The sequence below is a fragment of the Bubalus kerabau genome, chromosome 12, assembly GCF_029407905.1.
Source record: "Bubalus kerabau isolate K-KA32 ecotype Philippines breed swamp buffalo chromosome 12, PCC_UOA_SB_1v2, whole genome shotgun sequence".
Taxonomy (NCBI): Eukaryota; Metazoa; Chordata; class Mammalia; order Artiodactyla; family Bovidae; genus Bubalus; species Bubalus kerabau.
Genome location: NC_073635.1, coordinates 79,072,656 through 79,085,707, shown reverse-complemented (window position 1 = coordinate 79,085,707; position 13,052 = coordinate 79,072,656). Strand labels below are relative to the sequence as shown.

The window sequence follows — 13,052 nt, the reverse complement described above, 5'->3', positions numbered from 1 at the left end:
GTGTGTCACAATTAGTTTCAAGCCCTGGATTTCAGGATCATGTCACATTGTCTTTAAAACCCAACTTCTCTGATTAATTTGGTTCAACTCCAATTATTTATTCTATTTCTATGCAGAAGGATGCAGTCAACCTGCAACTGATTGATCTGTACCCACCTACTTCTTTCAGGGACCTTAGACCCCTGTGACAGGGGTATGTCTTCTGACTTTTTCCAAAAAACATTTAAGTAAGTGCTCAGTACAGCCTTCCACAAACACTAGACTCTCCAAAAAAATGTACCCATCTTCTGACCATATTCCATCTCAAATTAGGTGAGCACACACATTTTTAATGTTTTAAGTATAGTAATAAGTTAAAAAAAAAGCAAATCTAACTTGCTCCAGTTGATTGCCATCACTACTTGAATGAGCTTTCCAAACAGCATTCTGTTTAAGAAAGGACTGATGGGTTGTCCTACCACATTTTACTCCAACAGGAAGACAGGCTATTAGGGAGCTTCAAATATCCCCTCCCACCATATTAAGAGAGTCAAACAGGTACCACTGAAGGCAATGATCTTCTTGGGAAGTCATTCAACATGGTGTGTGCCCTGCCAGATACCAAAGCTTCTGGGCTGGAAACAAAATACATGTGAAGGGTATTTGCTCCCAACCAAACCATCTTTATATAATTTATTCTACTTTCTACTTCATTTCAGGTTTACTTTTAATAAAGTAATGCAAATCATTTAAAGAAAAAAACCTTTAATTTTAAATTCTGATCTAAGCATAAAATTCATTTTTGTATCACGGTTAAATTCAGTACAAACTATAAAACTGTTAACACTTGAGTTTCAACAGAAATCTAGTAAGACCTCTTAGAAAATTTCCTTAAAGAAACAACAGCAAGTCATTTACTGCTATGAGGTTAATACATAAAGAAAAAAACATTCACACATTTTACTGAATTTATCAGTAAATACTTTTAGCCATAATACTTATCATAAAATTAAACGTTTAAAAGTTGTGTGTGGCTCCATAGCAATTACAATTTGCAATAAAAATACTAAGCCAAATTCTTTTTTTCTAACAAGAACAATGCTAGCTTTAAAACGACTGAAGTTTGCACATCAATTGTGAATGGTGTAGGTGTATCATAACTTAGCTTAAATTAAAGTCGAAGATGGTAAAAACTAGATGCTTTTAACTTTGAATTGCACGAAGAAAATATCAGGGGGAAACAAAACTCAGAGCCATTGTCAGCAGTTTAAAAAATATTACTCTTATATTAAAAACATTAAATGAATCAAAGCCAGACAGTACTAAATTTTTACACAAACTTCTTTAGTATTTCAACGTTGTTTATTGAGGAGTGAACGAGACTACTGCCAGACATGCCAACGACACTTCACATTCAAGGGCTGGAAGCCAAAAAGCTTTCCAAACTGAGTCACTGCATAAGCCTTTTAGGGAAAAGGGTCGAGAGTGATGTAAAATAACATTTTCATGCTTGTTGTTTTTGTCTTCAGCTTTTCTTCAATGTTTGGATCCATGAGCTTGCTGGGTAGAAGGCTTCTTTCTACCCCACAAAAAGGCTCACACTCCAATTAATACTAGGTGTACAGCAACTTGTTTTAACACACATTTATGCTGAGGAACGGATCTTAATTAAAGCTGTTTTGTCTTAAGTTTCCTTATATCTAGTGAGGAAAATTAATTTTATTTCCCTTTTGCCTTCACATGGGTGGGTCACACCAATAGAAAAATACTCTTCAGTGTTACTGCAGGGCTCACGGGACTTCCTCAGTAGTCGGGTGGTGGGAAATCCACTTACACACCATCCTGAAGCCCAGGGCTTCTCGTTCTGCTGTTGTGGCTTTGCAGAAGAATGGCCTACACACAACTCTACCGTTCTCTTTTGCTCAAAAACAAAACAAAGAAACCTAAACAAAAGGGTAAACGTTTATTTGGAGTTAGTTATCTGGCGGTGGTAGTAAGGCCCTTCAGGCAGAGTTCAGGAGCTCCTGTATGGCTGCCTGCTGCTCGGGACTGAGCTGCGCTATGCATTCAGTCCACAGTCCTCCAGAAGTCTAGGAAAGAACAACGTCACATGTTTAGATTTGGCAAAACGGTCACTGGGCAGTGCTCTCATAACCAGCATTAGGCAGACGGTAATGGCAAAGTACTCTTTCCAGTAGATTAGCTTGATGAACACCATTGGACAAGCAAGACATCTTTTCATTTCTATGAAGTATGTTTCACTCACAGTAAGCTTTCTCATTTTTACATTGATAAAGCTACACTTTTGATGATCTGTTCAAGTTATCTACACACATCCACTTAGGGAGGAAAACTCGATTATAAAACGTTGGTAGCTGACAGTTACTACGATTAACGTCTCGCCTTTCTGTTTTCACATATATACAGAAAAAGAACATAACGAGTATGTGCTAATCTCAGATTTAAGACAAAGGTTTCAGTTTTAATAGATAATGAGAATATACGGATAGATTATATTAAGTATAATCTATTTGAGGCTTGATGACAAGATAATATAAAAGTGAAATTTCCTTAGCTTATTGAATTTCTATTCTCTTCCTCTAATAGAAAAAATACAGAAAAACAAAACTAAACAAAAAACCCCAAAACCATTTTAGTTCTTCTTTCCCAATTTAACTAAATCAGCTTACCTGTACTTGGCGAACTACATTTGCCAGACGTTTGGCACAAGGATCGTCATGTTTAATTGCCTCATGCATTTCTCCTTCTGCGATTATACTGAATATTCTGGGCAGATTGGTATTGTTTGGGCCAAGAACAATTGGGTGATTACTGAAATAAGAGAAGAAAACCATCAAAATGAAAATTGTAATAGAAAATCACTCAAGCACTCATATACTTTCCCATACCCTTCCCCCAATACCAAATTCTGTTATTAGGTCCTTCCTTACACAATGATTATGCACTAAAATCAACTGCCTTTTAAATCCAGTAGGAGGAAACCTGATTAGCTTTGCAGTTTCTTCCCATGTAAATCATACATATAAGAACAGTTCCTTAACATAAATTTTATTTAGATACTACAGAATGGTTTCTAAAATAAATTTGAAGTTCAAAAAGACTTACAGGCATTTCAAAAGTAAACTGGGAAATGAGTTCCAGTCAAGTTTAATGGAAAGAACCCTAACAGTGAATCTGACTAGTTTAATCCTTTTCATCAGGAAAATTCCAGAGCAGTCATTTCCAAGGGAGAAGATTAAATAGCATGATGGAGAACAGGTCACTTCAGAGGCAAGAACAGGTTAACGCGTCTCCATGATGGCTCTGAAGTATTCCTTAATGATGTCCTCAGTGAAAACACTTCTAGTATTTCTATGACCAGTGAGAACTTAGGTGTGAAGGAATACACCCATTGGCCCATTTCTACAAACCCCCATGAGATGAGTGGTTGTAGCCCCTGGATTTATGAACTAAAAGCAGTAGTTAATAGTGACAGAGCCCAGACCACCAATGGACACAACTTTGATGTGATAGCTTTTGTAACCTCCTGGTTGTTCTAATTCTTAGCAATACTCACAGACACAAAATAACACTAATAACGCCAAAGGTCAAGGGCCAGACCATGAGTGCCCTGCTGGTATATTTCCCTTAGACCACTGATTTTTTAATTCAAAGAAAAACACTAGTATTTCAGAGGGTCAAATAACAGTATGAACCCATGTTCTTTCGTCTCATTCTATTAATAAATGATATGCCAATGATGCCTCCGTAAAGCTAATGACTGAATGGATAAAAGAATGAATGAATGGGGTGGAAGACAGAACAGAACCTTCTTTGAACATCTTATTCTATAATGCCTCATCTGTTGAACTGAATTGCACATAACTCAAAATTAGATGTGATTATAAGGCACTCCTAACTGTGACAAGGCTTCTTAACCTGATTTATAAACACAGCATTATTAGGACCTGAACGCCTGAGAGGCACGCACAGGAATCACCAAGCTGCATGAAGGGGAAGGAAGTAAGGCTGCCCTGTCCCGCTGCCCACCTCTCAATGAGGTCGCAAAGATAATTGAAAGTCTGAACAGCTTCTTCTTTATCCTCATGCAGTGGAAGCCAAGAGAGCCAGTGTGGGAGGACTTCTTCAACGTTCACACAGTCAGGCTTGAACTTCATCATTTTCCCCACCGCTGAGATGCAGTTCTCAGTAGCATTGATGTTTTCTTTGGTCTTAGCATCAGCAGACTGAATAACTCTTACCAGCAGTGGAAGTGCTTCTAAAATAAGCATTTGGAAAGAAGTCAGTTCAAGGCTCATTTACATGCAAATGATCAAAAATATGTCTTATTTTTTGGTCCAGCTACAAATCACAGTGAGAAAATGTTCAAGTGTAAGGAGCACTTTGTTTTCATGACTTCAGAACCATGACAGGGGAGAGGGAGGTTGCCGGGTGTGCTCAGGACCAGCCTCACTACATTAATTTATAGGCCCCAAGAGGTCAGCAGTCTCCAGACTTGCACTCCTGATCACCTCAGCGTACTACAGCTTTTAAAAGCCTCCAAGCTCTAGTCCTATGCTGAACTCACAGGGACCCAGACGTGCCTTAAAAGCACGTCCTCCAAGCCCCAGATGAACTGCACCCTGGGACCGGGGCGAGGAGGCGCTGGTCCCACTCAGACTTCATTCCCATCTCTATGCGAATGAGGATGGTAAATGTCTAAGTGCTGTAATAAGGTGTTTGCAAAAGGAAAAGAGAAGGAAGCAGTGTATACTGTTTTCAGGGTCAGGGCAGAAAGCAAGGTAGGGCTAACAGGGATGTCTGGGGCGAAATGCACGTAACCAGATAAACAGAAGTACCTGTGCAGAAAGGACGGTAGTTATCGCCACCATACTGTGCCATGACTCCCAGGCCATATGCAGCTGCTTGCCTGACTTCCGGGCTGCTGTCACATACGTATTGGAGCATTGGCCTTAAGAAATATTCTGCATATTTAAATGAGGCTGGACTACAGTGTTCTATGACATCATCAAAGATGCACAGTCCCCACTGTCTGTCTGGCCATGGTCTATGTGGACACTACAAAAGAGACATTCTTTTAAGCTTTGGATACTGGAGTGAAGACTATAAAGAAACAAACACTCACTATTGGCTGTCATTTCACAGGGATATTCCTGATACAGGTAATGAAAAATAAACATTGCAACAATCAGTTCTTATGAATAACAACCCTCAAACTACTCTACAGATTTTCCACCATCTGAAATTACCAAGTATGAGGAAGAATGACAGCAGCATCTACGTACATACATTTACTTTACAAAAAAGACAACAGCAATGCTATATTTAAAAAACACAACAACAGCAAAAGCTGCAAAACTTTATAGTACTGATTCGACAGCATGTCACATGCCTAAATCACTTCTAGAAACATACTGTGCTACGAAGTATCACAAAACACGAAATTAAAAGCCAAAAAGGGGTAAATATCCAATGACTGCTTTTAATTTATAATACATGTAAAAAAACTGAATATGTAATGCTATCATCCAGAACCTATGATTGTTGGTGGTACATAATAAAGATCAAAACTGAATTTTCTAGGGTCTACTTTAAAACAAAAACCTGTAACCATTTTGTTTCCATTTATTAATTTAGCAGAGTATAGATAATCTGAAATAATAAAAAGTCAGTTGTATATTTTTAGACTGCATTATAAATTAATTGGACTACAGAAAACCTAATTAGTAAACTTCCAAGCATACACTGAGAAAGTATCCAAGGCAATGCAATAAACTCAGTAAATTAAAGAGGTACGGTGAAAACTATGATTTCTAGGATCCATTTTAACCTGAAAGTGTTAAATTTTCAAATGCTGTAATAGATTTTCAGGTCAACTATCTAAAATAATTTTCAAAAAGAGGTAATACTCACAATTAGGTTGACAATTAACGGAAGCAGCTGTTCAAACCATGGTAACACTTTTTCCTTGTAGCTACTGAATATTGAATGTAAAATGTCTGACACTTTGGTCAGAATATAAACATCATTATCATCCTAAAAAAAAACCAAGTGGGCATACTATGTGTTAAAAACAGTATGTATGTATTTAAAAAGTGTCCTCACTATTCTTAACATTATAAAAAAATCTAAGAAACACAGAAAATTAAGTTTCTTGTCACTTTCTTAAGAGCATAGCAAGAGTCCAGAGACTGAGGTTACTCCAGTGATATCTTGTCTGGCAATAAAAAGACAGAAGGAGTATTGAAGTACTACACTTACTGCAAATACTTTCCTTGGAATATATTTAAAATAGATGGTTGAAAGACTATCCCAAATTTCAAAGTTTTGAAATGAGTGATTTTACTTTACTATCTTTTGTTTGTTTTCTAGGATTTCTTTAGCTTTGGAGTGGGATGGTGGGGAGATGTGGGGTCAGTTATTTACAACACCTCATCCCCGGGAACCATGTGCGTGTCAGGGTGAGTACCTGCCAAGGACAGGGATGAGTCCCACGAGCCAGCACGGGTCCATCAGATGGCCACATGCCACACACGGCAGACCCTACATATAGAGCTGACATATGTTGATGGCATCAAGTGGTCTGATGGTAGGAGTTCTGAGTAACAACGTGAAGAATTATGTCAACCACATGCCTATTGTTTATAGGGATAGGGAAACTTGCACAATTCTGTGGTCCAGGGGAAAGAGAGCTGGTATTACAGAAAGACCTGGCCTTAAGCATGAGAGTGTCAACAGTGTGGCTCTAGGCAATCACTTAACATCTGAGTTTGAGTTCACTCATCTTCAAAATGGGGAAAGCACCAGCAGGCACAGATGAGTGCTGTGAGAGAGTGTAGAAGATACAAGGGAACTCCAAAGGTTTTATATGTAAGGTCACTGCAACAAAGCGCACACACAGCACCCAAAACACAAACCAGCTAACCTCAAACCATTTAATCTCTAAATTAATAAATGAAACAAACACACATCAGATTCTTCTGCTGAAAATTACTAAGAAGTACCTTTTAGGAGAAGTCAGATGAATGAGAAGCTTAAGCATTAATGCAAATGGTCACATAAGTTAAGTTCTAAATGGGGTAACTTACCTCATCTTGTAGTGATTCTTCCACCTGCTCATCATAGTCTTCATCTTGTCTTTTAACTAAAACACACCCAAATAAATGTCTTTTTAAATGGTCGCCAAAAATGGTCAAGAATTACATCCAGAAATAAAAGCGTGGAAAACTTACCTTGCCGCAATTCTTGGTTTTTAAAATGTTCTTCAAGTTTAGCTTTCAGTATACCACCCAACTCTTCAAAGTGTTCATTATTAAGGCATCCATCTCCCATGACTTCAATGCACTAAAAATGAGTTTGAGGAAAGAAAGCAACTCTTGAGATTTAAGTGTTTTGGAGTCAAAAGTTAAACTCCATTAAGAATCAGATGGAGGCATTGAGAAAAATGAACATAACTCCTACCCTGAGATTAAACAGTAGATACACTTGGATTATATTTGCTACCACATCAGTACTTTAAAAAAAATAATTAAAAAAATATTTTCCCTTTAAACATGTCCTGAGCACGTCTTAAGTGCCAGGAATTATGCTGGGTGTTGCAAATTCAAAGATGGAAAAGACCAACCAGCTCTTAAGAAGCTGTTATCACATGCATACTCTGTACAGAGATGGTGCTGGAGAAGACTAAGCTTGTGCCACAAATGGAGGGAATGAGATGAGTAAAGGCATGGAAGCATGCATTCTTTGGAAAAGTAACAAAATCTGAACTTGAGGAGTGCAAATGAGGACAAAGAATTTTTAAACCCAGTTGTGGAGCAAGCTATGGAGTTGTAAGCCTTGGAAAATGGGGAGTGACTCAAGAGCAAATTAATGCTTGAGGAAAGGTGACTGAACTGTGAGGGAAAGAAGGAATGGCTTCTGGAGCAGATTAAGTGAGGCTCAAGGAAAAAGAAAAAATACAGCAAAAAACAGAGAAATCTAGGAGAGAAGAGGACAGAGACTAGACTTGACTTGGATGACACCCAAGTGTCATCTGGTGGTTGGATTACTGGGTAAATGACGATGGAAACTAATCAAGACCAGAATACAAGAGCAGCTACTCTTAAAAAGTAAGGAAAAGAGTGATAACACCAAATTAAATATTTTTGGTTGCAAATTATGTTACAGCATAAAAAAAAAAATCCCCCCATTTATTTAGTAAGACAAATATATGAACACACAAACCGTTTACACTAATTTTGAAGAGAAAAATATTTACCTTTGCAAAAGAATGCATTATTTCTGAGAGGACATCTGAATCTGGTTCTGTGCCAATGGCCTTGATAAGCGCATCACACATAAAATGCCACATCTGTGTGAGGTACTCAGGACCACGAACCCTTGCACACTCCAGGAGAAGAGGCATGGATTCTGCTGCTGCCACTCGAACGCGTTTTATTGTTAAGGAAAACGTACTCAAACGAACCTTAGACAACATTTAGCGTGATTACTATCCTCAATATTGTTCTATTGTTTTGCTCAGTTACATACTGAAGTGCTCAGTCAGTTATTAACAGGAGTGCTAGGCAACTTCTGTTTATCTAAGAGTGCTCTCCAAGAGCTTGCGTTCAATATAACCTGTGTATAAAAACTCAAGTCTCCCCACCCCAAGACATACTTCCTGTCTTTCAAATCACCTACAATATAACAGGAATAAAGGTTCAAATATAACCCCTCAACACAAAAATAACAGAGGAAAGAGCCAGGACTCTCACAGCATCTCAGGATATACCTATCCCCAAACTTCGGGTAGTACATTTCTTACAAAGGCAACTGAAGTAATGACTTTACTAAGAAAACTACCAACGATCTCTTCCTGAATCAGTCTCTGCACAGTTGCCTCCCCCATCTAATATCATGTCTAAAATAAATGTCTTGAGAATTCCTCTTAGAAATGATTCTGCCCTGTCCTCAGGCATTATGGGACGTCTGCTGGGGAAAAGCCCCCTTCTGTGAAGGACACCACCGTCAGGTACTGCGCGAGGAACCGCAACCAAGGGGCTCTGGGGCCGCAGATCTGCGTGTGTGGCTCTCAATCCACTGCGCTGTCATTTTTTAACCCATCTTAAAGTGTGTGTGTGTGTGTGTGTGTGCGTGTGCAAAAAGGTGTAAAAATATACCTATACTTATTACAACTACCATTATACTGAAGAGGACAATTGTTACATGCAGATTTATTAAGAGACATTTCTCCCCAGAGGTATTATCCACATTTGAAATGAGCTAGAAAGTTAAGCTGGTCTCTAACCTGTTAAAAAGAATCTTTCTTAACATCACCAAAAGATATTTGGGGAAAGTGGCAATACACAATTATAGATATTTGCTAATAAAATCCCAGTCCTTAAAACTCTTCAGTGCTTCACAGAGAACTGTCAAACTAGTGGATAGCTGACATTCTCCTTTCCCGGTTTTTGGCACAAGTGAAACAAAGGCACAAGCAAAGAATCTGAAACCACCGTCAGTGCAAACAGAATACTGGTGATGTCCACTTACTTCAGCTAGCACAAAGTCTAATACTTCTACACCTGAAGTCTATCTAGAAATATTTTCTGTTCAAAAATTACAGGATATCATCGTGGAAATAAAATTTCAGTAGAGGTACCATGAGTTTGACAACCTGTTCAGTATATTCCACAAACCCTTCTTTTAACTCCTTAGCATAACAAACCTGAAATGAAAGTATTGGAAGAGAAATCAAGATCCATGTCATGCATTTGTTTTTTTATTACAAACTGCAAAACTTAAGGACCACAGAATGCTCTACCCTAACTAGAGTTAACTACTTTTAAAGCTATATGCAGGACAAGGAAATTAGTCAAACTCATGGGAACTGTAAAATGGGAAAGGGCCATGAAACAACTGTAAAATATATTGTCATTTAAAAGGTGGAATGTTTCATATTCTTATTTAGTGTGGGGAAGAATTTAGCAAAAGCTTCCGTACTCTGAAAATACTTCAAACGAAAGATACCACTTAATTAAGGCAATATAAAAAGTTATTTTAAAAACCATGAAAATGTAATCACGGCACATCTCTTCTGTAAATCTGCAGCTATGAGTTTCTGTTTTGAATTAAAAAAAAATCATTACAACAATCAAACGAAAAAAAAAAAAATCGTAATTCTTTTCTTTTACCACATTAAAAGATTTGATAATTGTGTTTATGTAACTATAAAAGATGTTACATTTATATTTTTTCTCAAGTTGATACTATAAAAATTCCAAAATATTTATAAATTATAGGCAAATATGATGGCTCAGTGGTAAACAATACGCCTGCACAGGAGACGCACAAGATGCAATTCAGTCTTCGCGTCAGGAAGATCCCCTGGACGAGCTAATGGCTATCCACTCCAGTATTCTTGCCTGGACAATTCCACAGACAGAGGAGCCTGGTGAGCTACAGTCCATGTGGTCACAGAGTCTAACACAATAGAGTAAATAAGCACACAGGCGCTGATAAGAGTAAGTTCAAGAGATATGCTTAAATGAATTAGAAAACAATGCCTTGTTAATAGAAAAATAAAATTGAAGCCATTAGTTTTTATTTAGGCTTACTTAACTGCTAGATTTATAATATATCATAAAATGGTTTTTCCAGTGGTCATGTATGGATGTGAGATTTGGACTGTGAAGAAAGCTGAGTGCCGAAGAATTGCTGCTTTTGAACTGTGGTGTTGGAGAAGACTCTTGAGAGTCCCTTGGACTGCAAGGAGATCCAACCAGTCCGTTCTGAAGGAGATCAGCCCTGGGATTTCTTTGGCAGGAAGGATGCTAAAGCTGAAACTCCAGTACTTTGGCCACCTCATGCGAAGAGTTGACTCATTGGAAAAGACTCTGATGCTGGGAGGGATTGGGGGCAGGAGGAAAATGGGACAACAGAGGATGAGATGGCTGGATGGCATCACCGACTCGATGGACGTGAGTCTGAGTGAACTCCGGGAGTTGGTGATGGACAGAGAGGCCTGGCGTGCTGCGATTCATGGGGTCGCAAAGAGTCGGACATGACTGAGCGACTGAACTGAACTGAACTGAACTGAATCTCTTAAAAATTTTTTTACTCAAGTTTAGTTGACTCACAGAGTTGTGTTCCCATAGTCTCTTAACCAGTTAATAACAAAACAAAACTTACCCCTCCCTGTCTACAACACATGCTCATACAGGTTAAGATAATCACTGTAAATATCCTGGTTCTCCTACCATGTCTTTTTTCATACAATGAAATCATACCAATTTTATTTTTAATACTATGAGCACATTTTTTGTTCATTCAAAAACATTCCTTAGCCCCTGTCATACACTAAGCACAAAATGGGCAAAAATCCTTCCCTCAGTTAGCTCTGTAACAGTTTTGTAATACTCCAAGGCACAGTGCTTCCTGATCATCATCTAACAACAGGTATTTGGGCTGTTCACTGTATTGGGGCTATTCACTTTGTTCTTGTTATTAAAAACAGCACTGGTAATGAAAGGTTTCATCCACATGATTTCTTTAGGATCAAAATCTGTAAGTGGAAATGTTGAGTCTAAAGGTTTCTATATCTTATTTCTTAAAGAATACATTCCTGGCTCTTCAAACTAACTTCTTCAATATCTATAAAAAGCACTCCTATGAAATATATTTACACACACACGTATTCATGAGAAGTTGTAAAATAAAGTTCAGTAAACATAATTACCAGCATCTGACAAGCAGTTGACTTTTCTTCCAGTCCTGCAGTTTTAATACCAAAACTTTGCTGATCTCCAAGGTTCACAAATTCCCAACCATCATCATCGCTCATGTTCTCCATGTCTTGAGCTATTAACAAAGAATCAAAGCAAATTCATTTTAATTTTGTTAAAAATGATAACAAAGAGAAATCCTACAAGTGCCACTTCCTCATGAAGACACCTACTATCTAGAAGGGCTACTTCAGGCTTAATTGAAGCTGTCTTCATTAAAGGCCCCATCACCACCGGTAGGTACTGCTGAAATTCTTTCCCAAGGATTTTGCACATCCTGGCCCATGCGGAGATCATGTAAGAGATCTGGGGGGAAAACAATTAGAAATTAAATTTAAATTGATGTTTCAAAAATGTGTAAAGCCCCTTTCCCCTTCTCATAGAAATGATGTTTTATTTTGGCCCTTCAAGCAACAAGTGTGCTAAAGACCACATACTTAAAATGTTCGGAAACAATAAAGTCACTGAGAACTTACTTCTACATAAGGATACAGACAACAGGTGAGACAAGAGACAGACCAGTGCTATGTCTTATGTTTTCAAGCAGTACATAACAGCACATGATTCATGTAACAAAAATCCACTTAGACTTATCAACCCCTGGCCGCTAATTTTCCCCAAGGCAGGACTTTACCTGACTTTGCCTACAGCCTAACACTCCACTCAGTCAATATTAATCACCCCTTTCTCCTCTTTGTTTAAGTTTTCTGTGTAGGGGGTCGTCCACATTTAAGATACTTCTTCTACTACTCAATTTACGAAGACTTTAATCACTACAAAGTACCCTAGAGAATCTGGTTCTGTTTCATCTCTATTGCCCACAAAGGGATTTTTACCCTCTGGCATCTATTTATATACCTGTTTACCTCATGTGGCTGCATGTGCAAACATACTCCCCTACTCCTAATTTCAAAAACAAAACCAAAAAATGTTTGAAAAAAAAAAACCACAAAACATTTTAAGTATGGAAAACAATTACAGCATGGCTGTGCAAAGTTAAAATTTAATCCAACAATTATTTATTGAATGCTCATTGTGCAGCAGGCACTGGGAATATCGCCAAGAATAGGATAGACATTTGCAACATTATTACAACCGGGTCCTAAGCACCCACCACTGAGACTTGTACCGGCTAGGAAATCTGGGCAGGAGTTAGAAAGGCTGAGTGGGAACGGCTCTTTCTAAGCTACAAGATGTTTGTTCCTGGGCAGAGAAAAGAGCACAACACATTCTAAAATTGTTGGTTGCGACATTTCTTTTGCTTTTGAAAGTGGAAGGAAGTCACGTGGC

At 38.2% G+C, this 13,052-nt stretch overlaps 1 protein-coding gene across 1 annotated transcript in view; it reads right to left on the bottom strand.

Moving 5' to 3' along the window:
- Positions 1 to 1,306: 1,306 nt before the first annotated feature.
- IPO5 (importin 5) overlaps positions 1,307 to 13,052 on the bottom strand; it is a 40,506-nt gene continuing 28,760 nt past the window's right edge. The window contains exons 16-26 of the mRNA XM_055542876.1: positions 11,936 to 12,068; positions 11,717 to 11,838; positions 9,610 to 9,706; positions 8,258 to 8,430; positions 7,233 to 7,344; positions 7,089 to 7,144; positions 5,914 to 6,036; positions 4,839 to 5,058; positions 4,030 to 4,258; positions 2,670 to 2,811; positions 1,307 to 2,069 (exon numbers count right to left, since the gene is read on the bottom strand). Of these exons, the coding sequence (XP_055398851.1) occupies positions 1,983 to 2,069; positions 2,670 to 2,811; positions 4,030 to 4,258; positions 4,839 to 5,058; positions 5,914 to 6,036; positions 7,089 to 7,144; positions 7,233 to 7,344; positions 8,258 to 8,430; positions 9,610 to 9,706; positions 11,717 to 11,838; positions 11,936 to 12,068 (1,494 nt within the window). The 3' untranslated portion in view covers positions 1,307 to 1,982. The remainder of the gene's footprint in view (positions 2,070 to 2,669; positions 2,812 to 4,029; positions 4,259 to 4,838; positions 5,059 to 5,913; positions 6,037 to 7,088; positions 7,145 to 7,232; positions 7,345 to 8,257; positions 8,431 to 9,609; positions 9,707 to 11,716; positions 11,839 to 11,935; positions 12,069 to 13,052) is intronic.